The 27,973-nt window shown below is 36.3% G+C and overlaps 5 protein-coding genes and 1 pseudogene across 11 annotated transcripts; 2 read left to right on the forward strand and 4 right to left on the reverse strand.

The window, feature by feature from the left end:
* Positions 1–109: 109 nt before the first annotated feature.
* On the reverse strand, positions 110–8,077 carry Fbl (pantothenate kinase 3 fbl). 4 transcript variants are annotated; one of them, XM_077410682.1, is made up of 11 exons: positions 7,967–8,077; positions 7,391–7,829; positions 5,463–5,643; positions 2,762–2,940; positions 2,493–2,666; positions 2,237–2,404; positions 2,093–2,169; positions 1,837–2,013; positions 1,608–1,743; positions 1,423–1,536; positions 110–1,328 (listed from the first exon to the last, which is right to left on the reverse strand). In XM_077410682.1, exons 3-11 carry the CDS (start codon positions 5,584–5,586, stop codon positions 1,275–1,277), a joined length of 1,203 nt encoding a protein of 400 aa, XP_077266808.1. In that variant the 5' UTR covers positions 5,587–5,643; positions 7,391–7,829; positions 7,967–8,077; the 3' UTR covers positions 110–1,274. The 4 variants fall into 4 exon arrangements, with proteins under 4 accessions (XP_077266808.1, XP_077266810.1, XP_077266807.1 ...); XM_077410684.1 differs by lacking the exons at positions 7,391–7,829; positions 7,967–8,077 and adding an exon at positions 6,750–7,310 and having other exon boundaries at positions 5,478–5,643; XM_077410681.1 differs by lacking the exons at positions 7,391–7,829; positions 7,967–8,077 and adding an exon at positions 6,750–7,309.
* On the reverse strand, positions 2,947–4,376 carry LOC143899923 (uncharacterized; annotated as a pseudogene).
* Positions 8,078–10,121: 2,044 nt separating the features above from the next.
* Positions 10,122–25,341, forward strand: LOC143899887 (cytoplasmic aconitate hydratase). Of its 3 annotated transcripts, none has more exons than XM_077410632.1 (15): positions 10,122–10,261; positions 16,096–16,188; positions 16,263–16,429; positions 16,521–16,666; positions 16,916–17,309; positions 17,491–17,662; positions 17,773–17,990; positions 21,710–21,869; positions 22,420–22,640; positions 22,903–23,059; positions 23,143–23,378; positions 23,564–23,700; positions 23,783–23,930; positions 24,186–24,352; positions 24,576–25,341. In XM_077410632.1, exons 1-15 carry the CDS (start codon positions 10,180–10,182, stop codon positions 24,826–24,828), a joined length of 2,751 nt encoding a protein of 916 aa, XP_077266758.1. In that variant the 5' UTR covers positions 10,122–10,179; the 3' UTR covers positions 24,829–25,341. The 3 variants fall into 3 exon arrangements, with proteins under 3 accessions (XP_077266758.1, XP_077266757.1, XP_077266759.1); XM_077410631.1 differs by lacking the exon at positions 10,122–10,261 and adding an exon at positions 13,977–14,473; XM_077410633.1 differs by lacking the exon at positions 10,122–10,261 and adding an exon at positions 14,645–14,672.
* On the forward strand, positions 10,932–12,869 carry LOC143899899 (man(5)GlcNAc(2)-PP-dolichol translocation protein RFT1). Its single transcript, XM_077410675.1, has 6 exons — positions 10,932–11,117; positions 11,191–11,475; positions 11,555–11,686; positions 11,753–11,884; positions 11,962–12,462; positions 12,550–12,869. Exons 1-6 carry the CDS (start codon positions 10,950–10,952, stop codon positions 12,730–12,732), a joined length of 1,401 nt encoding a protein of 466 aa, XP_077266801.1. The 5' UTR covers positions 10,932–10,949; the 3' UTR covers positions 12,733–12,869.
* Lamtor5 (Late endosomal/lysosomal adaptor, MAPK and MTOR activator 5) lies at positions 12,748–13,918 on the reverse strand. The gene is made up of 4 exons (XM_077410708.1): positions 13,730–13,918; positions 13,413–13,474; positions 13,182–13,296; positions 12,748–13,110 (listed from the first exon to the last, which is right to left on the reverse strand). Exons 1-4 carry the CDS (start codon positions 13,762–13,764, stop codon positions 13,047–13,049), a joined length of 276 nt encoding a protein of 91 aa, XP_077266834.1. The 5' UTR covers positions 13,765–13,918; the 3' UTR covers positions 12,748–13,046.
* LOC143899900 (F-box/WD repeat-containing protein 4) lies at positions 25,328–27,964 on the reverse strand. 2 transcript variants are annotated; one of them, XM_077410676.1, is made up of 7 exons: positions 27,557–27,964; positions 26,935–27,231; positions 26,678–26,822; positions 26,424–26,605; positions 26,177–26,305; positions 25,975–26,122; positions 25,328–25,889 (listed from the first exon to the last, which is right to left on the reverse strand). In XM_077410676.1, the coding sequence occupies exons 1-7, from the start codon at positions 27,832–27,834 to the stop codon at positions 25,725–25,727; spliced, it is 1,344 nt and encodes a 447-aa protein (XP_077266802.1). In that variant the 5' UTR covers positions 27,835–27,964; the 3' UTR covers positions 25,328–25,724. The 2 variants fall into 2 exon arrangements, with proteins under 2 accessions (XP_077266802.1, XP_077266803.1); XM_077410677.1 differs by having other exon boundaries at positions 26,941–27,231; positions 27,557–27,834.
* Between the last annotated feature and the right edge of the window lie 9 nt (positions 27,965–27,973).

A 27,973-nucleotide genomic window follows, 5' to 3' on the forward strand; every position in this document is an offset into this window, starting at 1 on the left:
TTTACATATTATATGTTCAATACTTAATTTTACTCACAAAGTTTTATTTCTATTTGTGAATAACACAATGTAATGGGTATGGACTATGGACATACATATACATTTTGCATTGTATATTAAAATGATATTTTATTAAAGTTTGTTTGGCATGTTTTCACAATACATTGCAACAGAAATAAGTTATTCGTTTGCATAAGGATACGTTTGTGGTAATGTCAAATTATTCGATAAATTACAATAACATATCGAAAGTTTTATCAGTTGTTACATTTCAAATAGTTAAAATAGAAGATAAATATATCACGATTACTGTTTTCTAAAACAATATTTCTAAAATATATACATTTTCTTTGCGATATAATGTCAGTGTTTTAATGGTTTCGATTGCATTACTACATATTTCTCAGAAACAAGATTTAACGTTTGACACATCTTTGATAACTTGGAATATGTACTGCATCGTTTCATAATATCCTGACGGAAGCGTATATTTTGCATTACAATAGCTCACTGAATCGATAAAAAATTCTTAATTTATGCAATTGCCAGATGCGAATGAATAATGTTTCATTAGCAAGTTGCATTAATATTCAATAAAAAATTCGTAAATATTAAAAATTTCATCTTATATAACACGCAATGCATTAATAACAAATATTAACAATTAAAGTAAAGTGCGAAAGTATTTACCGCTGCAATGATTTTATTCCATTATAAATTTACGAAAAGATGTGCAAGTGTAATAACGATTGCCATATTACTTATATACATAAAAACCTGTGCACATTTGTAGAAAAACTTTACAATATAAATTATGAGGTAGAACTAGTCTATATGCGGCATGTAACGAACATCGGAAGGAAAGGCAATCCTTAATCCCTTTGGATTGGTCCATTATTGATTCTATCTGCCGAGTCGTATTAAATTTGTGCTCGTAATCGAACATTATATCGAAATAACTACCCTCCGACCAAAAAGAAAAAAACTATCTTGACACAATTATTTTTTCCTACATTAAAATAGTGATAAATTATACGATAACATTTTACAAATATATCCTTAATCTTATTGCTAAATATCAAGGTTTTTCCGTATTCTCATTATAGTAAACGATTATTCAATAGACAGTAGATTCATGAATAATTGAGAAAAATGTAACAAAAATAAATATAATTATGTCGAACAATCTTGCTCACTCGAGAAATGTTCTACGAAGTTGGTCATATGGAATGATGCATGTTGTATGACTGTTTCCCCAACATTTTCTATTGTGTTTAGCACGATTCGCCATTAAATTGTAATAGACATCCCACCGCGCCGAAATAACCCTGAAATCAAGACACAATACCCAGTGATACGTCTGGTCTGAATGGCCAGTTTGAGAAATTATTTTAAAATATGAGCTTTCAGTTAGATTTTTACTTCATGTTCCAAAAACAGGGCTTTCAAAGTTCCTTTGGACCAATAATCCATAGCATAGGCCAATAACTTCATCGCTATGGGATTTACCCTGAGAAAATTCCCTACAAATACGACCTGAAAACGAAAATTGTTACAAATGGCCAGTTTGAGAAATGATATATAACATAAATTACTTATATTATTACCCTCTCGATTTTTTCATTGCCAGCACACATACGCGCAATAGAACCAATATTATTCGTGATAGTAACAAGAGTTGCACGCGCCAAATCTTCCTTCGTGACGGTATTTCTGCGATCTTTGGAATTCATTTGTCCAAAACTAAGAACAAAGAAATATAGAATATAATTAAAAATCAAAATAAAGAAATTGCATTTTAGAATAGGAGTTAATTATTGTGTTTTACAATTGTACCTGCTTGCAACTAAATCTCCGGGAAGACCAAAACGACCATAACCGCCGCCGTAAATATCCTTAACCAATTTATCTACCGTTGTATTATCACCGCTTGTTGCTAATTCTATCGCCTCCTCAAAGGTATTACATCCAGTAAGCAGACAACATAATCCTAAGAACGTACCCCCACCTAAACTATAAGGCAAGTGTTATACTGTTATTACTTGACAACAAATATCTTGCCATTACAAAATATAACACATGCGCAATTTACCTTGTTCCAGATATCCTTTTATAATTTTCTGACCCATACACAGCCAGTATGCTTACTCCAGAGCCTATATTAACGAGCTGCAAGATATAATCAATCAGTAACTCCTTCAGTCATAAAAGCGCACAACGAAATATTTCTACTTACTAAGAAAGGATATGGTTCGGAGAAGTCGTAGGGTACTTTTTGGCATTTGCTGTCATCGGTGGGATTCGACCAATAATAGCATTCGTGTGGATTCGTAGTCTCTATATAGAGCATTCCGCGTATTAAACTATCTAATTCATCGAACTTTGCCAAGTTCATATTTACTTCCTGCCAGAGATATTTCGTAATATATTTTAACAATTATTCATGTCGCAATTATAATAAGGCAGAAATCAAGATACGCGAATTTCCCAACCTTTTTGAAATTATCTTCGAACTTAAAAGCACCACCACCAGTGGCGCAAACAGTAGTCACGAGATTCGCCATACCCTTTGATTTTGCTAGTGCTAAAAAATTTCTCATTTCGCTTGTGGGAAATCTAATAAAATGTAACGTTCCTCGTCTGCCTCTAATGCAGACGTTATTCATCTGAAACACAATCGTTAAAATCAGCAATTATCAACAGGGGTCTACGTAATCAGTGAATTGCAGAAAGTACAAGTTCAATATTTAACAACGCTCACTTGTAAATGTGTATCACGATGACCAGTTTTTCCGTATGCTGAATTTTTGGTAAGGTATCGACGAATATTTTTTAACGTCTCAACTTCTGCGTCCGCCTCGTCTCTCGTTATATCTTTTGGCTCAAAGTACACTAATTTACACAATGTACCGCCTATATCCATCCCAAACCAAGGCATCGCTGTAACAACGATGTTACAATTAATATTTCATCTTGTAATTTGTATAAAAATATGATAATGTTAGAATTACATTTTTGTAAAAAAGATGCGATGATCACTAGCAATTAGAAAAGCACAATTTTGTAAAAATGTGCTATGTAAGATTAAATTTTTAGAAATATGATTATTAATAGGCACGTCATGCAGAAAAATTGTGGCAACAAAATGTAAAAAAATATGTACATTAAGAGAATTTATCTAATTACAAATGTTCTTTTAGCGACAATCAAGCAATATTCTTGTCGCAAGCATTATCTACTCTACGTTACGAATGTCACTTAAGGGGTTACACCACTCTAGAAGTCCAAAATAAAGCGTTTTTTTTTGCGATTTTTTTTTGGGTGGAAAGAAAAGTAAGAGGATAATAATATTCAAGTATGTAATTGTAATTAATCATGTTTTTAAGTGTTCAAAAAAAAAATATTTATTCAATAATAGTACAAAATGACTGTTTTGCTGTTTTGCTGTCACCATCACCGATGTAGTTTGCGTATTCGATGCCGTGCAAAGTTTCGGAGCGTTCAAACATCTCGACGACAGCGTCTACCTCCATCTTACCAGATGAGCCTTCATGGTTCGATTGACATTGATCGGTGTGTGTTTTGAGCCATTCTTCATACTCAGCTGTTCCTGATTTACTCTTCCAGTGCTCGCAAGACTTACAGTACTTCGACTTCACTTCAACGTCGACGATTTTGCCTTTGAACCATCCAATCAATGACGTGATTCCGAAAAGCTACGAAAATCCACGTTTCCTCCACGAACCATAACCGGAAACAGTTATCCCTGTAAATAGTCCATTTTCTTCACTTTTCTTTTTTTTCTCTTCTTCCGCTGCTTTCTTCATACTAGCGTCTCGTACGGTTGCCGTTGCGATCGAAATCACATCCACTAATTTGTCGTAAAAAGATTGAAATATCGGTCGTGGCAATTCCATGAATGCACAAAGCTCGATTATTCCATTTAGTCCCACTCCTAGTAGTCGCATTGCTAGCACTATTCGACGGTTAATTTCATATCCTTTTCGTATGAATTTACTACTTGGAATGTCAACTCTTGGGCAATTCGGGCAAGAGATGACTATTTTGAAACCTAAACCTCGAGGACTTGTTTCCTGAAACTGTATGTCTGAATCGCACGTTTTACGCACTTCACGTGTTGCGAAATGGCAGAGAAAACGGCAAAAAAGTTTATGATTCTATAGCCAAATTCATATTTTACATCGAAATCTTTATCCACCAACTTTTAATTTCTTGGCAGAAGCACTGACTCCTGCCGAATCGCTTTCAGCCTCAAATCTATTCAACGGTCGTCTCCCTGATACATTGCTCCGACGCCGCGTTGGATACGATGTTTTCGTACCTTTCTTGCCCGTGAACACTTTTTTGTCACTCATCGTAACTCTAAGGCCACAAATACTGTCAAAAATCAGCACTATACACAAAAATCGTGATTTCAAGCGAGGAAATGATGCCCTTTCTGTACATGTACCTACTGACGCTGACTGACGCTATACTAACGTACTTACGTTTCAAAATGCTTCAACTGAACACAAACTCCTTCTAACGATATCTGTTAGTGTATTAGAGAAGTTTGAAATCAAAAGGAAAGTTATATTAGGCTGTATACCCTTCCAGCAGGTATCTACGTGCCGCAGGTAGTCGTTTCGGAGCAGTCCGACGCGCTTGGAAAAGAGCTCGGAATTTCAAAGAAAAAAATTTTGTACAGGTATAAAACTTTTTTTCCGTTATTCTAGAAGGTTCAAAGCATCTTTTAAGCCAATAAAAAAAATCGATTTTTTGAAAATTCTAGAGTGGTATAACCCCTTAACTCTTAACAAAATTAAATTAGGAACAAAATTTGATACTTCTTTTATAGAAAAATCTAAGCGACGATATTCAGACCGATACAAGCCGGCAAACGTAGATGTCTATAACGATATAATAATTATTGTATACAACTCTTCACAGTGTAAAGACGCAGTATTTCCAAATGCATATAGTCTTTCAAGTACAATATTTATAATATTAGACACAGTATTGGACATGATATTTCCAGTTTATAGTCTTATCCAAGTACATAGTAAAATTCACAGTTTCATTAGTTTTAGTATTTTCGACCATTAATTTTCAGCTGAGGGTTGGCCATTAACTGATAAAGGTTAATCAGCCTTTCGCTAAAGTACCTAGATTTAAATAAAGATTTAAATCATCGATAAAATTATACTTGGAAACGATTATATTAAGGGATTTGAATTTTGAATATTTACACTCGTCAGCTTATATATTGATCTAGATACGTCATTGCTTAGTTACTCATTTTGTATAGTCATTCTACCTTGATATATATAAAAAATTTGAAAAAAATTATAATAATCATGACATAAGATATAAAGTACTAAACACCACTTGAAAACTGATGTTGACGTAGCAAACATAGTATATAATAAAAAGTAAAAAAGTGGCAATCTAAGCACACATACAATCCACTGACTCACAAGGAGGTGAATGATTTTTCGCTTCTTTGGCCATGGTATTGCCAGCAGAGTATCCGTTGGACTGCATGTCTTTTGGAGTTAGATTATTCTTATGACTTTGCGGACTCATTGCTCAGAGCGAAACAGCTCGCTACGGACCCGTCTATTATGGTAAATGATATATTCCCTGAAAAAGATACGTACACACATTTAAAAACAATTTTTTAAATATAATTTCAAGTAAGACGGTATCTCTGTCTCCAGTATCTCTTATATATCTGTCTTTATGACATCATGTTTAAAATATCATGTAAATACGAGAGAGAGAGAGAGAGAGAGAAAGATTCCTTTAAATTTTTTTAACACAGTCATATCTTTATCAAAATCATCAAACGCAGAGAGCTTTAGAAACTTGCAAGTGTAAAGAACTATTTTTAAGTCAAGAGTCAAAGATCAATTCCTTTTATTTGCGCACACAATGTGTAAGGTACGCACGTGCACATACGTAGGCATATATTTACATAAGTATATAACGTCACATAAGTTCACGATATCATATGCACATTTTTATGCTCAAGTCGCTTTAATGTAATCTGCTATGGTACGCTTACTGATTGAATTAAAAACAAAAAATTTAATTCTATCTTTTATCATCACGTCGACTGCGAATGCTCATCAGAAAATGTAATATCAGCGATATAAATAGTACTTTATCGCGCACATAAATTCAGTTTCTGTTATGACATTGAAAGCAACAAGTACGATAGATACTGCTGAAAGTTTACAATTCATGTTTTGATTACACGCGCGGATGAAAGAGCCCGGCGCGGCTTCTAAGCGCTCTTCGGCCCCACTGCCTTCAAACGACAACATATAACAGCACAAATGCGAAAATATCACGTTATGTAAACGCGCGTACGATAAATTAGTAATTATCTAAGCTAAGCGATCGATCTCCCCGCTTTCATGACATATTGTTCCCATTTCGCACAGAGCTCGCGTCAGCCTGCACCTATTCCCAACTCTCACCGACCTATTGCCAATTTGCCAGCCGCGCGTCATACAATTTGCGTTGATATTTTCGACTCGTTGCGGACGAGCTATTTTCGAGAGAACTTTGGCGATGCACGAGCAGCACGGAGCTACGTTCGGTTGACGACGACCACGCCAGCCGTCATGTCGTCGTCATCGAACGTCACGTCGTCGACCCGAAAAATCGCGTCGGCGACGGGGAACACGCGACGAGGAGCAACGGTGGCGTGACGTCTCACGCCAAGCCGGCGTGACACTTACTCATCAGATTTTCACGAGAGCGTGGAGCAGCGTGGAGAGCGGCGCAAGTCACACACACCAACGACCGTCGTCGACCCGGATCGGACGCTCCCTTCTGGTTCCGCTCGCACCGTCCGACTCAGTGCGCCGTGCGACGTGCGACTGCGACGTGCGAGTCGACCGACGACGACGACTACACTGACTTGACTACCACTACAGCGGTCCGCTGCTGTATAAATAATACTGCGATAAATGTATACAACAAACGGGACGCCGACAGGAACGCTACTACGCGGAAACGCGGCGTCCGCCGCGATCGCTCGTACAGGGAATTCGATCTCGCCGTGCGCGCATCACCTCGATGGACACCGTAAAGGCTGCCATGCATGAAATAACTCTCCCGTCCCGAGTTACGTAAAAGCGTGACGCCTAAGCTGATCTCCGCTTAGATACGTTTTACTCCGACGTTTTACTCCGCTACGCAATACGTAATGTCTCGTTGAACGTATCGCTACAGTTTAATCGCTTTTACGACCATTTTGTGTCTCGTTTTGCGCGACGGCCCTTTCACGTGCACGATCTCGTTCTCTCGATATGCGCGCTCTTTTCCTTCTTCTATGAATATCCTTTCTAGTTTCTACGATCACTCCTCACTCATTTACCTGAGATATGGTTGCTTTGTGCCGTCCGGAAAACATTACGCGCCATGGTAGAATTTGTAAGAATGACTGAATGACGCGGTAGCGAATCTAGCGATCAGCTGATCGCGCGATTGACTTCTTTTTCTTCCTCTTCTAAAATGGATATCCGTCCTTGTTGTTAACGTTCTCGCGCAATTTCCTATCCCTTCTTCCTCGCCTAGTTTCTTGCCTTATTTTCCTCGCTGCATCGTTCACAGATCCTTGAAATTGCTCGATTGTATGTTATTAAACAGAAACTGCCACAATTATTTTCTTTCTCGGGAACTGGATTCGTAAAATATATTGCTTCCTTTTTCTCTTTTTCTTTTCTTCATAAACTTGTCTCTTTTTTAAAACAGACACACTCTCGCTTCTTGAATCATTTATCGACGCATAATTGTTCGCGATTTTCTCACGAAAACTAAAAAAAGAACTTGTTTAAGTATACAAAATTAATATTTCATTATTACGTGTGTTTTATCACGTTTATGTAGATAGTATATAGTTATTCGGATTTTACTGACAATCTTTTATGTCTTACTATAATCGTATACCTACCACGTGCCGATTTCTGATCCACACAACCGCGTCCTTATCGTTTTACATCACTCGATATAATTGTCGATATCGCTCTGTCGTTCTCTTGTTACTGCGACAATGCGCGAATTTCTGCGAGGTTTCAACAAACGGTTTAGTTATATAATGTCAGTTGATTCTACACCATACCCCGTCGCAAAACCGTTTTTTATTTTGCGTAATCCTGTTGCAAAAAAAAATATATATATATATATACATACTCGTTGATTAGCACTTTGCAATTTGTTATTTGGGCTTCAAACTAATCTTTACTAATCGGTTTTCAAGCGATGTAAATGTAAATTGCTCAAACATCACGTTGCGACATGTATTACAGTGAATCGTAACGTTGCGCTTCATTTAAATTTTAAATTTCCCGCACTCTCTCTCTCTCTCTCTCTCTCTTTCTCTCTCTTTTCCTGTGATAAAATAATAAATTGCACATTTAGACTTTGAACGAAAAAAAAGAGAATAGGCTACAAGAGAAGTTGGGAGAAGACGTTCAGCAAGCAAGAGAATGGGTCGATATAATTTCACGAGATAATTTTTCCTTGGAAAAATATTCTGCAAGCTTGCAACAACAATGATGACTTATTGCAACGACTTCTCGTCGTTAATCAATGTTGCAGATGAAGCAGTAAAAATTCATCATCGTGACATATCTATTATTCACATCATTCATTTACGTCTTTACGTGATCGCTTATAAATGAAGATAATATTATATAGTCGTCGAAGACAAGAATATATTCTTGTTCTGACAAGCAAGACAAGAATATATTCCTATATTCTATAGAATCCAAAGTGACAAAAAATAAAACGTACGTTTACCAAATTGTAAAATTGTAGGATCTAATTAGAAATTCTTAATCTGGGGATCGATCATTAGTATCATCCACTTTAGAAATTATTGAAATCCAATCCTATTAAAGAGGACCTCAAGGACAACCAAACTTCGATTAACTTTATTGGTAAATTAATTTATCGAAATTGCTTTAGACAAATATAGATTATTTCTAACTACATAATTCGTCGTCCTTGACCTAATCTTTCTTTCCATATGTCGAGCGACAAAAAATTGATAAATTATCCATATTAACGAAATAATACGGCTGCTATTTAATGAAGTTAATCACCGGTTAAGCTAGTCGACAGAATTGCTTACAGCACATTGCAATTTCTATAATTATTAAAATTCATATCGTTCTTGATCTGATCTTTCTTTCCATACAAAAAAAATTAATAAATTATCCGTGTTATCGAAATATATAGTACAGCTATTATTTAAGTTAATCGACAGAATTATTATTGCTTATTGTAACAAAATTAAATTAAATCTATCCATGTTAAGTAGTACCAAGAATTAATAAAGGAGAATTAATCATCGATTATGACCACGGTCAACGTGACGGTGACGCTACAAATGCTTTGAAGCGTTCTTTTTCTCTTTCTTTCTTCATTGAAAGAAAAGAGAAGAGGAATGCTTCGAAGCATTTGTAGCGTCACGTTGACCGTACATAGCCTTAAATTAGTCGAAGTTTGGTTGTCGTCCTCAATCGGCGACGAAAATCAGTTTACATGACGCTTCTCTTCGCTACGCGGCGAAAAATATCATAAACTACGCATCACAACGTGGTTACGTCGGTGGAAGAACACAGGTGTGCAGGGTGTGCTCATGCGCATATATTTCTAACAGCTAATGAGAAATTGATGCCAGATACCTCCATCTATGCAAACAAAACAAAGGGATCGACGACGACGACGACGACGACACGTATGTCACGTATCGTGTCGTCTCGTATGTATATGTAGTACAAAACTGAGAAGAGATATGATCGGCGAACGTGGTGAGACGTGGTCCAGTCGTGGTCGTGTTCGACAGTGTTCGAACACGTGTTTTGTCCCGAATAAATTTTTCAAGATTGCTGATGCAATCACAATTTCCACTCAGACTTCCAGTAATTTCCACTTAGATTTCGCTACGCAATTAGTGATTCAGACTGTTAAACAGTGGCAAATCTGGCCGTATTGTCTGCTGAAAAGCGGCAGGAGCCAATACAAAAATAGGAAGAAGAAGAAAGAAGAAGTGATCCCGGTTGTCCTCGCGGTCGTAATCTTCTCACGTAACCTTACCTAACCTCTCGGGAAAGAGCTTGACGTTTCTCCGCGTCTCCCGGCGAGAATCTCGAATTATTTATGCTTCTGTCGGATCGGCCTGAAAATGCCGAGTATCCTGGAGAGCAGCCTGGAGAACGCTTCGTTCAGCATCATATTTCAGGTACGCTGATAAAACCTGGATAGCTCCTGCAAACGCGGGAGAGTTCCGAAGCTCCCTCAATGGATCACGCTGTACTTGCACCAAATTCCCCTTCACGATATTTCGAATACATCGTTCGTTTTAATCTATAAGTTGAGAGGCACCTGCTTCCGTGTATATCAGCAGATGCCAACATCGTGCAGGATTGCTCAGAAAGACTCTTCTTCCACAGATATTCTGTCGCTACGTTACATTTGTCCTGAACGCATTTGTTGTCCGTCATGTTGGCCTGGCCGTCCTAGGTGTCATTACCGTGAGATTACTCCTACTGGAATCTATAATACTGTTCCTATCGCGCGAGCCATTCGTGAAAGCATGTCTGACTAACACCGCGGAGCACAATTGGGCCCAAGTTGTAAATCTACTCTGGCTGACGTTAGTTCACCATGTACACAATAATCAAACTTCTCAGAAGCTAAACCGACTGAGTCTCTTTATATAAAAAAAAAAAAAAAAAAAAAAAAAAAAAAAAAAAAAAAAAACATTTAATAATGATGAAGTTGTAAAACTAATCAGACGGTATTGAAATTAGAAAATTTACCCCCCAAAAAATAGAGTCAATCAGTTTGGCTTCTGAGAGACTCAATTATTTTCCTTTAACAAAATTATATAGATTAATTAACGCTCTAGAGTACCTATATGCGTTGCGATGTCCTTCCTGTTTGGATACGGTTGGCTGTTTGTGCTCTCCACCACAGAGGCGTTACCACAGTACTACACGTTTGCAGTTTGGGCAGTTGGACTGTCGTGTATCATAGAACTGTCTTCCTTAGTCGTTCAATTAGTCGCCAGCGCATTTCTCTTCGTTAGGCTTAAAGTAAGGCAATGGAAACGATAGACCCTCGAGAGATAGGTGTTTCAACTGTCACGACTCATGTTTGTTCTTTCAGATAATTCTGGACACGATCATGATCGTTATTCGCACTATGACGTTTGTCTCGCTAATATTATATCATCCGGAGAACGCGTTGCTTGCGTTCGGCGTTGCTCAGCTTGTTGCGGCAGTATTTTACACAACGAGCTATTATGCGTATTTTCATCATCACATCAAGAACCTGAACAAATGTTCACAGAAACGAAGAATGTCTTTGAAAGACAGTAGCGACGAATATGTGATAAGGGAGTTTCCCTTTCGCGCTATAAAAGACTTTTTGCCCGGGCAGCTAGAAAATAACGTATGTATTAAATATGATTGCATTGCTATATATATATACATCATCGTCCTATAAAAACGGTACAACGGTTACTTCGTAGGATTCGTATCTCGATAGGAAGTTAACTGATCTCACATGGAGCTTCTTTGGGCAAGGAATATTGAAGCAGATTTTGACGGAAGGCGAAAAATTGATCATGACTATAATGCCAGTATTAACGTTCGCAGAACAGGTTTGTGTTTAATATGTACCGCGATATCGTCATCGCGCTAATTCCTCATTCCTCTCTTTCTTTAAGGGTGTCTACGAGATTGTGAATAATATGGGTTCGATAGCCGCTAGATTTATTTTCCGTCCAATCGAGGACAGTGGATATTTTTACTTCACGCAGATGGTGAAAAGGGATGAAACGATACCTGATCAGAATCCAGTGAGTGTGTTGCTCCCTTCCTATAAAATTTTATGCACATATTTATAAACTATGAGATTAATAGCAATGTATTTCAGGCTAAGGTGCAAGAGAGCGTGAATGTATTGACACGTTTGTGCTCCGTCGTTACGTGTATCGGTCTGGTTGTCCTAGTATTCGGTCAGTCCTACTCCAGCTTGTTGCTCTGGTTGTACGGTGGCTCGAAGCTGACTTTACCCTTACCCGTTCTCTTACTAAGGGCGCATTGCCTCGCCGTGTTACTGTTGGGAATCAACGGCGTGACCGAATGCTATTCTAACGCGACGGCCGACAGTGCGACCATAAACAAAAGCAACTTGATCATGGTCTACCAGTCGATCGCGTTCTTGGGCGCATCGTATTTGTTCGTCATCTGGTTTGGCCCGGTCGGCTTTATCTTCGGTAACTGCGTGAATATGAGCCTGAGAATCATACACTCGGCGAAATTCATCAATAAGAGATATCAGGACACGGTATATCGTCCATTACGCGGACTGGTGCCAAAGCCCATATTCTCCACGTGTCTTCTCGTCGCGGCGTTCGTCACCAATTTGTCACACGTAAAGTATCCTCGATGTGTTTTCATTATGCGTATGTATATGCGCTAAGATCGCACAGCGTTAAGGTAATCTCTTTCGCTATTCCAGACTTACTTATTCCCGGCTGCAAAAGCGTGTCATCTAGTGATTGGTATAGTAATGTTTATAATTGTACTTGGGTCTTGGATATATGAAAATCACTGGATATATGAATTATTAATCAACCTTGCCACAAGCAAATTGTATGATTGGTATGAAAGAAGACAGACCAAACAGAAGAAGAGCGATTGATCCTAAACCCTCGCATAAATTATTTTGTTGTCAATTATTTTATTTATGATTTATGATATAAATCAACTACAGATGCATTGTAAGATCTTGTAAAATGTTATAATATCATGTATAAACATTTATTTTTTCTACAACTAGTTGAGATTGCTTATAAATTTATACACGTTGAAAGCCATTTTTGCACATTAAAATGTTTTCTTTTATTAACAACTTGCATACGCTTAATACCTAAATAAAATATTTTTGTAGAAAAGACATCGTATTTTGCATATAAATAAGTTTTAGCCGTTTTAATGTATACAACAGTGATTATCTCAAGTCGATAAATCTTTATATATAGCACCAACTACAGGTTCCTGACGAAGTATAATACACTGCCTGAAATTCAGTGAAGCAAGTTTTTGTTTTAGGCTTAGAAATATCGCAAAGCTGCTCGACATTCCGCTTACCTATTATCATTTTGAAGCGATATAATCGGCGATCCGGATTTTGGCTCCAGTTTCGCGACTAGATCCGCTATGGCCGCTACCAAACCAGCACTGTCGCTCGATGCGTCACCCTTAACTGCAAAAGTTCATTTATTAACTCTGTACTGTTTTCGTAGCGCATGACTTTCGTGCCTGTAACTTCCTCGTAAGGTCTATAAATTTTTCTCATTTGCGTCTTTGACGACTCATTACCTCCTAGACAGAGACCAGCGTGGTCGGCCAAGATGCAGCCAATAACACCTTCCTTGTCATACCTAAAGGATACAATAACGTTGTAACTTTGTGTATATATACAAGACTGTTGATCACAAGATTAGTAACAAGATGGGTGTAACGTGCATGAAAGACAGCAAACTGACGGGCAATTGTACCAAGTAAATATCAAGTAATATATATATATATATTCGTAAAATAATATTCAATATAATAATTATTGCGTGACAAAGCTTGAAAAACGTTAAACACAGCTCTCACGCTGTGAAAAATCATTTCCTAACCACAACACTTACGTGTCGTCCAACGTTTTCACCAAATTTCGTTCCATCCTTGACGCTCGCTGGACCGAGATCGACACGACGCGACGGAGCCAGCCGTTTCCGCAAGAAATTAATTCGAAAGAAGGAAGGACCAACGAGTGTTGTCAGTTATCACGCGAACGTCGCTTCAAGCTTGAAGTTTACGTTTACGTCGCTCAAGTCACACGTCACTGTGGTGGTGTGAATGTGACAGATCGTGACATATATATTGCGCCACGCACACACACACGCACGCATGTATGATACGTACCACGTGACGTGCCCCATGTACCGAGAGTCCAATAACGAATTCATTTACGCGGTAATTGAACTTTGCCCTTCCTCTCGCGCGTAATTGTATCGCGCGAGGGGATCAGGCGATTATGCATCGAATTAACTCGAGGGAGGTGTCGCATTACGCAACCCGACGAGTTTTGTCTCGTGCTCCGTTTCGTTTCTCTCCCTCTCCTCTTTTCATCCTCTTCGCGCCCCTGCTTCGATTCGAGAGATTCGAGAGCATCGAGTTCGAGAGGGTCCGCAGAATCGCCTCGCGCATCTCGCGTTTGCGCAACGCCGCCGCGGCGAGAAAAGTCGTCTGTGGGAACCGGGGACCGGGGGAGAACTCTTGTCGTACCGCGAACGCCGGTGTTTCTGGGACACTCGGTATAAGCCGCTATATACCTATCGCGCGACGGAGCCGACGAGCCGACGTGACTTGTTCAGTGACAATCATGGCTGGTAAGTGGAGAGATCCGTACCTGTTCGTTGCTGTTGTTACATTGCAAAAACAAACGTAAAAACAATTGAAGACGACGAATTTGGTCATCGCGGTCTCGTTGCGTCAGATCGATTTGTCCCTGTGAAAAATATTAATTCGCACGTCCCGTATATATAATAGTATCCGAATTTAAAGAAATTAAACACATGGGTGTTCTAAGTGAGAAACATATATAAGTTGCAACATATAAAAACGTTCACAGAGTTTAAAGAAGCTTATTTTTATATACTTATTGTTAGTATATATCGATATAAACACGAGGAGTATCGTATAAAAATGTTATAGTTTTTGCTTCCTCATAGAGGAAGCTTTGTAATGGTGAAAAATTTTTTTTTCGAGATTTTGATGGAAATAGGTTTAGAATGTTCTAAAATGTCGAAAAATCATATTAGTAAAAAATGTCCGGAAGTATGTATGTATGTGTGTGTGTGTGTGTGTGTGTACGGATTTTTGTACACGCATCTACTTCTACAATTTTTTAGATACCAGTTTGAATTTTTGCACACAAATAGAGTATCATAGAAAGTATGTCCTCCTCAAATTTTATTGAAATCGGTCTACCGGTATAGATTTTATGCAGATTTTCCTTTTTTTGAAAAATGTGTTTTACGCTGCCGCTTTCTCAATATTTGAGATAGCAATTTATTTTTAATTTTATTATATTTTCCAGTTTTTTTTCTACCCCTATTTCATATATAATTCATTAAAATTTGATTGATCAGATCTCGTATTACACACATTTGAAATTTCGAAGAATTCGTACATACATAGAAGCTTTATAAAACTTGATCTGATCAACCAAATTTTAAACAATTATATATGAAATAGGGGTAGAAAAGACTGGAAAATATAATAGAATTAAAAATAAATCGCTATCTCAAATATTTATAATATCGGGCTGATTTTTTTTATCGATAAAGTATCATTTAAGGAATAGGTTGGTATTGAATTTGGCGAAATCTGCATATTGTTTTAGTTTTTAAGTGGACAAGTATTTTTAGTATTTTTTTGTGAATGTACATAATTATTTACGCAGTCCCCAAAAGAGTTAAATGTGAAATCAGAACCTTTGCTAACACAGCTTCCTCTATGAGGAAGTCAAAACAAATAAATATCGATAATTATACCTGGAATAAAATAAAAACTTGCACACTTAGGAACTATGAGGAAGCAATGTGCAAGTTTCTACTTGCACAATTAAAAACTACGAGGAAACAATGTGCAAGTTTCTACTTGTTTAAATATTCTTCGCCACGTGAATTTAGGCACGGTTATTTTAACTGATGACAAAAATTGCAACGTGCAAAAAAAGATTTCAAAGTTTACTCAACAGAATTACAGTCTCCTAAATATTTTTTTATTCGACATTTTCACAAATTTCGTTTATTCGAAAGGCAATATTTAAATTTAAGAGAAAATAGAAAATTTTAAAATAATGTTAATTACCTTTTGATATAAAATTTCATAATTTTTTTGTTTTACAGTGATAAAAATGTAGAATTTATATACTTTGTTCTTGTATACATGTTCTTTTTAATTTATATAATAATGAAGGTAAACTAAATAATCTTTTTTATTTTAGGAATAAATCCTTATAAGGGTCTACTAAAGTCCATCAAAATTGGATTGAAGGAGTGCCAATATTACGACATCGGCAGTTTTGGCACAAATTATGGTAAATATTTTATTTGTCATTAATTTTATATCCAGTGAATAAATCTATATGTATATTTGATTTCTAACTTGCAGACAGACTACCATTTTCCATCAGAGTTCTCTTGGAAAGTGCTGTGCGCAATTGTGACAATTTCCAAATAACAAAGGCAGATGTTGAGAAAATTTTGGATTGGGAAAATAATCAAACCCATCAAGATGGGGTCGAAGTGGCCTTTAAGCCAGCGAGAGTCATACTGCAGGTAAAGAAATCCCTTCTAAATTTCTGTATTTTATCAATTTTAATCGTGTGCAAAAAAATATACTTATTGCTATTTATTAAATTACGAACAGGACTTTACTGGGGTACCAGCAGTCGTGGATTTTGCTGCGATGAGAGATGCTGTGAAGAGACTTGGCGGAGATCCTGATAAAATTAATCCAGTCTGCCCAGCGGACCTCGTAATCGATCATTCGATTCAGGCTGATTTTACGAGGAGGTACAGTTCATTGCTTTAGCAAGCATGTTTTGATAATAGAGTTAAAGGTTATCATATCGTAAACTGAAAGATTTTAATATTGCTGCAATGTTACATGCGCAAGAGAAAAAAATTTTACGTAATATGCTTGATAACATTTGTAAAAAAAGAGATCCGAATAAACTGCAAGTCTTGTTTTTACTTTTGTATCATACATTGCCAGATAATCTGATAATTTATATATAAATCTGACTATCATGCTTGTTTCAGCAATGATGCCCTAAAAAAGAATGAGGACCTTGAATTTGAGAGAAACAAGGAACGTTTCATGTTTCTCAAATGGGGTGCAAAGACGTTTAAAAACATGTTAATTGTACCTCCCGGAAGCGGTATCGTGCATCAAGTGAATTTAGAGTATCTAGCGAGAGTGGTATTTGATTCGGACAATCTTCTGTATCCCGACAGTGTAGTTGGCACTGATTCTCATACTACCATGGTCAATGGCCTGGGTGTACTCGGATGGGGGGTTGGTGGTATCGAAGCAGAGGCTGTTATGCTTGGTCAAGCGATTTCTATGTTAATACCAAAAGTCGTGGGATACAAATTGGACGGTGTATTAAATCAATATGCCACATCTACAGATCTTGTTCTAACTATTACAAAGGTAAGAGTTTTTTTCGTCAAAGTAATTTATATATATATATATATATATATAGGTATTTTATATATTTTTTATGAATACAATTTTACTAATTTTTTAAATAAAGTTCACGCAACAGAATATATATTTATATATTATACTAAAAAGTATCAATTATACAAGCTTATATTTTACACATTGATAGAATCTTCGACAAATCGGAGTGGTTGGAAAATTTGTCGAATTCTACGGACCAGGCGTAGCGCAACTAAGTATTGCGGATCGTGCTACCATTTCTAATATGTGCCCAGAATATGGCGCAACCGTGGGCTTCTTTGCAGTAGATCAACAAAGTTTAGCATATCTCAAGCAAACAGGTAAAATTTTTTTACTATTAATTATATATTTTTGTAAATCTTTTTCCCAATATGATTACTTTTAAAATATCTTCTATGATATATAAATATATTTTTCTGCTATACTTTAGGTCGATCCGAGGAACACATTGATAAGATTGAGAAGTACCTTAAAAACGTACGGATGCTGAGGAATTTTGACGACTCGAGCCAAGATCCAGTCTTCTCCGAAGTGGTCACTTTGGATTTGAGCACTGTAGTTTCCAGTGTCAGCGGACCGAAGAGACCTCACGACAGAGTTTCAGTATCCGACATGCAAATAGATTTCAGGAATTGTCTTGTAAACAAGGTTGGTGGCTTTTAACATATCTACATGAAATAGATTGCGCTCACGAGCAAATATATTTTATTTCTGATATATTCCGTATTTCGTTGTTTAATAAAATGCATGATAATGCTAATTAAATTGATGCATTATACATACAGCACTTATAACAATAATGATAAATTTAAAATGCTAATGTGAGCGCTCTAGGAAAGATGATTATTTAGTACATACAAGGGACGAATATTACCCAGTGACTATACAGTGCAAGTCAAACTGGATTATATCCATCTCGTGCTGTACCGCTGTTCTGCCAACTAGAGCTAAAGAAAATTTGATCTTATTTTTTTCTAAAAAAGCATGCATGATACTTTCTTGCTAGAAAATAAGAGCACATGAGCAAAAATGAGAATAATCGACAGAGAACTAGGTAACTTATTACTGTGATATGATTAGCTTACATTAACATATCACAATAAAAGTCCCTTTGGACTCTGCGACTGAAAGTTATTTACTTTTACAACAATCTGCAGTATTATGTGAATTTAATGGAATCAAAAGCATGTTTTTTTAGAAAACGCCAGCGGTTTTTAGTCTATAATAGAGATACTCTGATATGTAACGCCGTGGTAAAACAAACTTGATAGAAATATATATTATATTTTACATGCATTAGTGACATTAAATTACTGCGAAAAGCTGTCCGTTATCGTTGATATGTGATCGTCGACGATGTCCCATGTTGCTGGGTCTCGAACATCTTTCCTTTGCTGATCTAGCTTTATGATATTTCGATTCGACATACAGTTAGATCACCAAAGATAAATGAACGAGACGCAAAGTGATTTTTTAGACGATATATCTTGCCATTAAAGACGAGTATATGATCTAGTCACAAATTCTCACTTGTGGTACCAGTCACATACTCGACCCTAACAACAATACTTAAGAGAGCGATGTGCACATGCATTATAAACGCCAGAAGTATAGGGATTTGATATTGGATGCAATCATCACCCGGTGAAGTTTTTATTACTACCTTACCGGATACGATCGCATCCAACAACGTAATCCTCTGTGCAATGTCGATACCAGTTGAATCCATGAATCCTATTCAATTTTCTGAATATTTAAAAAAAAATTTCTTTATTTTAAATGTTGGAAAGAGATTTAGGAACTTCAACTACTTAAGGACTGTTTTAGCTATTCAGATTATTTCAGGAAAACTGAAAACAACTACACCTATTGGATATTTCTTCAAATATTCAAAGCTGTTATCGCACATGTGACGAAGCTTCAGACAGATGGTTAAAAATTATACATACACAAATGGGTACTCACAATAATTATTCGTTGGTTAATGTTTCCAATGATTGCGTCGAGATTTTTTCATCTTTGGAACACAGTCCCGACAAACTATAATTTTTACGACATAGCTTCATCAGCAAAAGTTAGATGAAGAAAACCGCACTGAAAAAGAATTCAATACTTGGGTTTACTCGTTGCTTATTGTATAGCAACGGTAATTAAAAATTATGATCTAACAAATTCAAAGATATTATGTTTCATGACTCTCACAACACTGCATACTGGTTTGCTGTTGAGTACGTTTTCGGTGCAAATAGCGAGACTGCAGAGAACTTCAGTAAATATACGAAAAGCATACGAAACACAAAAAATTGTTTATCACGCGAATATTATATTTAACTTGCGGTCACATCGAGAAAGTCGCGGTCTTAATCCGACAGGCGAAACGCGACGAATGATCGCTCAACGGACGGAAACAATACGTGTTTAAGAACATACCGATCGATTTCTATTCGAAATGTTCAACATTGGCGTCGCGTTACCTGGCCTATGACAGGCACAAGGACATTTGCCGAAGAAACTCATCCACGTGAATCATAAAGCTAACGCTCCTTCCGCGTGAAATTCAATTCCTCTTCGATTGAGATTGATATTGAAGAGCGCTAAGATATGCTTGTATACTCTCAATGAAATATACGTAAATATTTTTGTATAAATCCAAAACTTTTAGATTAAACACATGTCAAATGATAATGGATTCTAAATTTTTGATCAATTTAGAGTCGACTTTTCTATAACGAAAATTTCAAACTATATTAAATTTAAGAAAGTTTACAAAATGACAAGTAATCGTGATATTTTCGACAATATCTTCAAGATAAAAATGTTCTAATAATAATAATCTAATGTTCTAATGATTTACAATTTAATCATTAATGTCACTGCATCGCGCGTTATTGCTTTCTATAATAGAAAAGGTAAGGCTTTATCTAAAATAAACAAAATTAATAAACATGTCATATTTATCTTATTTCAAAAATTCCGATTACTATGCATCATCTTCCTATAAATCTTCATATAAGTCTCTCTGAGTAATTGCACGTGTCAGTTATTGCTTGAAATTTTCGATATTTATAACATTTATCGTTATTTATTTGGTGTTCAACAGCCACCGATAAATATCTGTGAGCTGTTGAACACATTAATCTCCTATTCTTCAGAACGCAGGAGAATGCGAGTGTGGCATTTAACAATTTATGAAGAAAGAAATAATTCTTACGCACATACCACTGATCGATCGATCCGTCCGCCTCGTCGGAGAAGACAAGAGTCTTTGGTCATACTTCGCATAAGTTCTGGAAGACCTATTCAGAGCTCGCGCTGAAATTGCTGATACAACATCCTACTACATTCGTTTTGCAAAGCTCACACATTTCATTGCAAATGAGCCATCGTTTTGTCGTGCATGCTGGTATAGAAAGAGCTCGGATTTCCCATCGAGACACGGTGCTTAGGGTCTGGAAAGGGATATCTCTTATGTTTACGGAAAACGATAGAAAATTTTGTTTAAAGGGGACTCTTTGATTGAATTAATATTAATATTCCATTGGAACTCCTATACTTCGAATTTTAATATTAATATAATAGCAAATGATTATGCGTCACTATATTAGTGGCCAATATGTTGAAAGAAGTATTTACATATCTTCTGTTTAGCACATTTCGGTCGCGATTAATGTCAAGTACTTTTTCAAAGTGTTTTTGCACACACACAAAATAGAAATAATATGAAATAATTAAATACTTATAAAATTAAAATAAATATAACGCATGTTTCTATCGTTATGGATATTTCTTAGTTTTTTATCTTTATTATCGCTCTTATTTAAAAATATTAAATACATATAATCTTACTATTTTACATTTATCTTTTCTTTAATATCTAATAAGGTATAACTTGTTTATCACTTTTTTTCGTGTAAAAATACTTGTCATCGCTGGATTGTCATTATTGGATTGTGCACGCGTAAGGTGAACACGAGGTCGTAGACCTCGTGATTGCTTAAAGATCGTTGCCAGTTCGCATTGCTTCTTCAGCATATCGTGTATCGGGCAATGAATTTCGTCATGCCACTCGACGCATTAATAAACCTGCCAAATTTGTGGGACAACAAATATAAATGCAGATGGCTTGAAATAATAAATCACGTTAAAAGAATCGTGCAGTCCTTAGCTTATAATTATTTGCGAATACTACATTAAGAGACAAGTACAAAAGTAGACAGGTAAAAGACGAGGAAGAATATTAAATGCTGATTTGAAACTAGTCTTTTCTTTTGTTTCCAAACATTTTTGAACATTTCTTTACGTTTAGATTTAATCAGTATTGATTACTAATGAACTTTCTCATAATGGAATGGTGATTTTCATTACAGATAGGCTTCAAAGGTTACGGTTTAACCCCAGCGAAGGTGGATACCGTAGGGAAGTTTAAATACGAAGGAAAAGAATACGAATTGAAACATGGCTCGGTAGTCATCGCGGCTATTACCAGTTGTACAAATACCAGCAACCCTAGCGTTATGCTTGGAGCAGGTATGTTATGAATTTTGTCAAAAATGTCTAATTATTACATAACGTTTAACATTTTATCATTTATTATATTGATACAAAGGATTTGCCGAAGGACGTGAAATAGAATTGGTTTATTAGCGCTACTTTGAAGATCTAAAATCGTCAACTTTTGCTGACGCATTACAAATTCTCAGATTTTAAAAAAGCGCAGTTAAAATTTTAAATAGAATTTAAAACGAAACGAATTGAAACAGAACGAATTTTTTAGATGCTTTAAAGTAATCATTATTAGGATAGTCATTAATGGCTTTAACATTTGTGTCTGCTTAAGAAAAACTTGCTTCATACTTTCAAATTTAGATTAGAATGATAAGAAGTACATAAGTGAAGAGATGGTAAAATAACATTTAGTTTTTTATTATCATTTTTTATCGTTAATGTGAAATTTCATTAGCAACACTATTATTTAATCGTGAAAGAAAAAGCATAGTTCTATAAAAATTAAATGTAAGATGTTAAATGTTGCGAATGTACCCAACTTTTGCGTATGATACGCTACTTTGATATACAGGCCTTCTTGCTAAAAAGGCAGTGGATGTTGGCTTGAGCGTCGAGCCGTATATAAAAACATCATTGTCACCTGGTTCCGGAGTCGTTACTTATTATCTTCAGGAAAGCGGTGTGATTCCGTATCTGACAAAGTTAGGATTCGACATCGTGGGTTACGGATGTATGACCTGTATCGGAAACAGCGGCCCACTTCCTGACGCTATAGTCGAGACTATTGAAAAGGTAGAGGAATTGATTTTGTATTTGAATTCTACTTGACATTTCTTCAATGTTTTTTTCAGTTTTTGCAAAAAAATAGAAATAATTTAATAAATTATCGATAAACGAAATGAACAAAATCACGTTTAAAAATCATTAAATCATAAATTTCACAAAACTCATAATATAATTAACTGATTAAACGATTTCTTTTTTTTTTATAAGTATTAATGTTTTTGCATACAAAGCAATGCTTGTCATTAAATATCTTGCGTGTTGCTTGTAGAATGAACTCGTTTGTTGTGGCGTTCTGTCAGGCAATAGAAACTTTGAAGGCAGAGTCCATCCGAATACCCGAGCGAATTACTTAGCGTCCCCGCTTCTGGTTATAGCTTATGCTATTGCCGGTACTGTGAACTTTGACTTTGAGAAGCAGCCATTGGGTAAGACGTAGAATCCTCTTTGTTCGTTGGATTTATAGAGATGCATAAAACATAATTTACACGATGTATCTGTTATTTTCAAGGTCACAAAGCCGATGGGAGTCCAATATTTTTGCAAGATATCTGGCCGACCAGAGCGGAAATTCAAGCTGTTGAGCAGAAATACGTCATTCCAGCCATGTTCAAAGAAGTCTACAGTAAAATCGAGCATGGTAGCGGCAGTTGGGCAAGTTTGATAGCACCTGAGGGCAAGCTGTACCCGTGGGACGTTAATTCTACGTACATCAAAAACCCACCCTATTTCGATAGCTTATATAAGGTCATTAGAGTGTATAATCTATCGCACACTAAATACTTTAAACATTTGAGCTTTCTTTAAAATTTTCTTTAGAAGAATTTAAATTTAATTTTTTTTTCCAATCTTAACATTAGCTTTTACTTCTTGAAAATTATGTCATTTAAGATATTAGTCATTTCTCTATTTGTGAAAAATAAATTTTGCAGGAGTTGCCTCCAATAAAATCAGTCACTAAAGCGCGAGTGCTTGTAAATCTTGGAGATTCCGTTACGACCGATCATATTAGCCCGGCGGGCAGTATTGCGCGTAATTCGCCAGCAGCGAGATATCTAGCTAATCGAGGGTGAGTTTGACATCAATTGAGATTATAGAGACTACGCACGCAAACTGGCCGAATTCTTGACTGTGACGATCTTCCTTTCCAGCTTGACGCCGAAAGATTTTAATTCTTACGGCTCGCGCAGAGGAAACGACGCCGTGATGGCACGGGGCACATTCGCTAACATTCGTCTCGTGAATAAATTCATTGGTAAAGCGGGACCACGAACAATTTACATTCCAACTAATGAAGAGGTACGTGTTTCCTTTCTTGTTCTACCCGTTGATTTTTCACCACGTATAACTTCACGATTTAACTTAATATTCGTTTACTATTAATTCACTTTGATTCTCGTCACGAATCAACGTCATACGTCATACGCATATGTTTTGCATTTTCTTTTATGTATAACTTAAACATACCGGATGAAATTGCTTAAAAACATTGTCTGTAATGGACAGTTTTTAAAATATACATTAATAGCGAACATATTAATTGGTTGAATTTAGATGGACGTATTCGACGCGGCCGAGAGATACGTGAAAGATGGGACGCCTCTGATCGCTCTGGTTGGCAAGGAATACGGATCCGGATCTTCCAGGGATTGGGCCGCCAAAGGACCATATCTACTCGGTATTCGAGCAGTCATAGCAGAGTCGTATGAAAGAATACACAGGCAAGTCCTTTTCAAAATATTATTTATTTTCGATCGAATTTAAATATAGTATTTTCATTGAATTGTAAAATAAGTTTCTTTTAAAAAAGATTTAGTCAAAAGTTAACTTGTTTAAAGTAAATAATTTTGAATAAAAAATATGCAGTTTTTTTTCAAGAAATCTCGTTTACATTTGCTTTTATTTAACACGCACCTATATTTAAATTTATTTATTTCTTCGCAGATCTAACCTTGTGGGTATGGGCATTGTCCCACTACAGTATCTTTCTGGGGAAAACGCAGAATCCTTAGGATTAACAGGTTTTGAGCAATACGATGTTGCGATTCCCCCGAATTGCCAACCTGGAGAAAAGATCACTGTGAACACGGACAACGGCAAGAAATTCGAAGTGATTGCACGATTTGATACGGAAGTTGACTTGACTTACTTTAAACACGGCGGTATTCTCAATTACATGATTCGTACGATGCTTTGATGAGTGATTTAAAAAAAAAAGAATCTAAATGATCTTAGAAGATTACTTAATGAGATACTTAATATTGGTTTTGGGATATAAGATGTATCTCTTTCAAACGAGATTGAGTTTTAAATATGAAGAGAATGTAAAGGAAATGTAGAGTAAAGCTGTATTGTATGCAGGCGCTATCGTAGTAAATGTCTGTTTCTTTCATCTAAATTGATTAACATGGCATTTGCAATATTCGTGTATAGCACGCCATCAATTAACATATTTATTTCATAACATTTTAAATTTTTATTATCTAAGTTTGTAATTGCACTGTAATTTTACAACGGAAGTAGTCCAAAGTTAAATAAAGCGTTTCTTATTAGTAGATTAAATCTTTGCCGTTGTTCGAAAAAATTGTTTTTTTTTTGTATTTTATAATCGTTATATATCTTACATATATGTATGGGAAACCTATATCGTCTTCGCTTTTATGTATGCATCGCAATAATAATAAATTGCTGCAATATTGTTGCAATACAATTGACTTTCTTTATTATACAGATACAGATTACTCTTAATTATATCTCAATATGTTTAAGGTGTGAATCTAGAAAAAAAAATGTCATGCATACGAATACGAATTATTCACATATAAATTACTATGAGGTATTGGCATATAATTATATACAGCACAATAACTGCAATTGTATCATTACAGTTTATATATAAGGTAATGTAATAAAGTAATACAGTAATGTCGCTGTTTTTACAAAAAGCATCATTTTACAAGGTACATTAATTACATTATCTCAGGATTGGATTTCGTTCTTCATATTTTCAATCCCTTCTCACAATTAATAACTTCTATCATGAAACGTTTGGTTTGTACTATTCCTATCTGCAGAGGGGTTCAACAATCCATACTATGGAATGTACATCGCCTTGTAATCAAGCTTCTGATATAAACGGCCAGAGAAGTTTAATTCGATCACGTGTTTATCCGTAGCGCAGTACAGATGTGTGTTATCAAATTGTATAGAATAGATCGGGCTGCGTCGAGATGATTCTCGCATATTCACGTAATACAGCTAGAAATATTGAAAAGAAGTCTGCCATGAATCATAAACAACTTATAATGTACCTACAAAGCGCGTACATCAGTTTGATAAGAACCTGAACGAAATCAGTCTTCCTTTGATCCCACAGAACGGCTAAGCAATTATATTGTGTTCCTGTTACCATGGTATACCGATGGTCGGATGAAATACAATATAATGATGCATCGGTTGGATCCGCCCATGAAGAGACACATCTTTCAGTTCTGAAAGAAATTACAAGTGTTAACGTTACATAAAGCTGACTGAAGATAAATTACCTCAAATCCCATTTTCGGATGTACGTATCATAGCCACAAGTGAGTAAAGTGTTGGGATCGTCCCATACCATGTCTAATATCCCAGCGCCGTGTCGCCACTTATGCCGCATTGTATCGATCTTTGTGTGACTGAAATTTCTCCATTAGCTTGTTGCAAATGATTCGATACATATTAAAGCCTATCCGATATATCATCAGATCATAGACCTTATGGCGATCGAGTAATTAATTACAATATTACGCATACCTTTCGATATCAATTACATGTAGCGGTGGGATGTCCCGAGTAGTCCCAGATGAGCCAACGGCAAATTTTACTCCCGTAGGATCAACTGAGAGCGATCGCACTTTAGCCCTTAGATTTACACAGGTCTTACTTACGTTGTAAACATTACTTTCAGACGTATCCATATCTGGATGTCTTTGTATCTAAACAGAAATGAATCTTGCATGATACATTGTCATCGTACGCATCAGATAGCAGATTTTTTTAAACTTTACTTTTATTGTACCACTATCTAAACCTGCAATAACATTTTCCGAGGTGGCATCTATAGCATTGACGGAAGAATCATTGCTCAGTAACAGTTTTACAATGCGACATTTGTTTTCGCCATACTTTAAAAAGTAGCTTATAGCGCCATTCCTGTGGAGGGTTTTTGATGATGTATTGAAAGGATTATATAATAGAAATAAAAAATAATTTAGATACAAATACAATTATAGCTAAATATATATATATATATATATATACACACACGTACGTATAGCCACATATGACAAAGTCTTTCCAAGGAACAAATTTGCAGATGTCACCTCCTGTGTAGATTTCTCCTGTATAATGGTAGTTGCCATACGTGCTATCTATCGTTGTTCCTTTGCGGCCAAAGCCGAGAAGCTCATTGCCGCCGCACCACCAGAGTATGTCGTTTGTCAATCTCAGCCAGGGCATCAGCTTTGTTCTCTGCGTAAATACCAATTCCTTTCTGTATATTCCATACTGCCATTTTCGTGATACGAAACATGTTGAACGTGGGGGCAATATTTTATTACATCTGGAAAAAAAACAAGTGGTTGTCAATTTTCCATGTATTTTGTTCTTTCACATGTACATAAAATTATCAAAAAAGAACATTCTTCCAAAATTACAAAACTGTAAATATTGAAACGTCTCGTGGATATATACATTAGATACACAGCAATAAATAAGATGATATCGTTATTTTATCGCGATACTAAAGTTACTTTTCCGCAGCCAAATTTGCTTCGTTTAACCTTAAGAGAAATGCCAGAAGTTTAAGGGGGTTTTTTCAAGTTCCTCGGATGAGACCAGAAGTTTAAGCTCGAGTACAGGTTAAACACAATCTGTAACGTACATACCTCTCACGAAATCTTTCCGACATTTGATTTGTGACGAGAAATTGTTTGCGTTTCTTGACCCAGGGCATGTCCGTGCGCACGAGATCGTAAAATCGGCTACACACCTCGCTGAGCCGCAACAAATCGTGTTCATCGCAATAATCGAAGATTATTAGCAACACGTCGTTCGGCAGAATATCCAGACGCATGGAATTTGCCGTCATCTTCCTAACCTGTTCTAACCACTGAAGGCACTGAGTTGAGTACCGAGGCACTGATGCATAACACTGCATACACATGCACTTCCAGCTTGTAGCATGTTCCAACAGGTCCAGCGCGTTTACCACGTGACGACGTGACTCAATTTACACGTTGATGTTTACAAATATTGAATTCAACCGATTCAGCGTGCTACTAATCCCTGTAAGTACTTTAATT

The sequence above is a fragment of the Temnothorax americanus genome, unplaced genomic scaffold, assembly GCF_048541705.1.
Source record: "Temnothorax americanus isolate GAGA-0224 unplaced genomic scaffold, ASM4854170v1 Scaffold29, whole genome shotgun sequence".
NCBI lineage: Eukaryota > Metazoa > Arthropoda > Insecta > Hymenoptera > Formicidae > Temnothorax > Temnothorax americanus.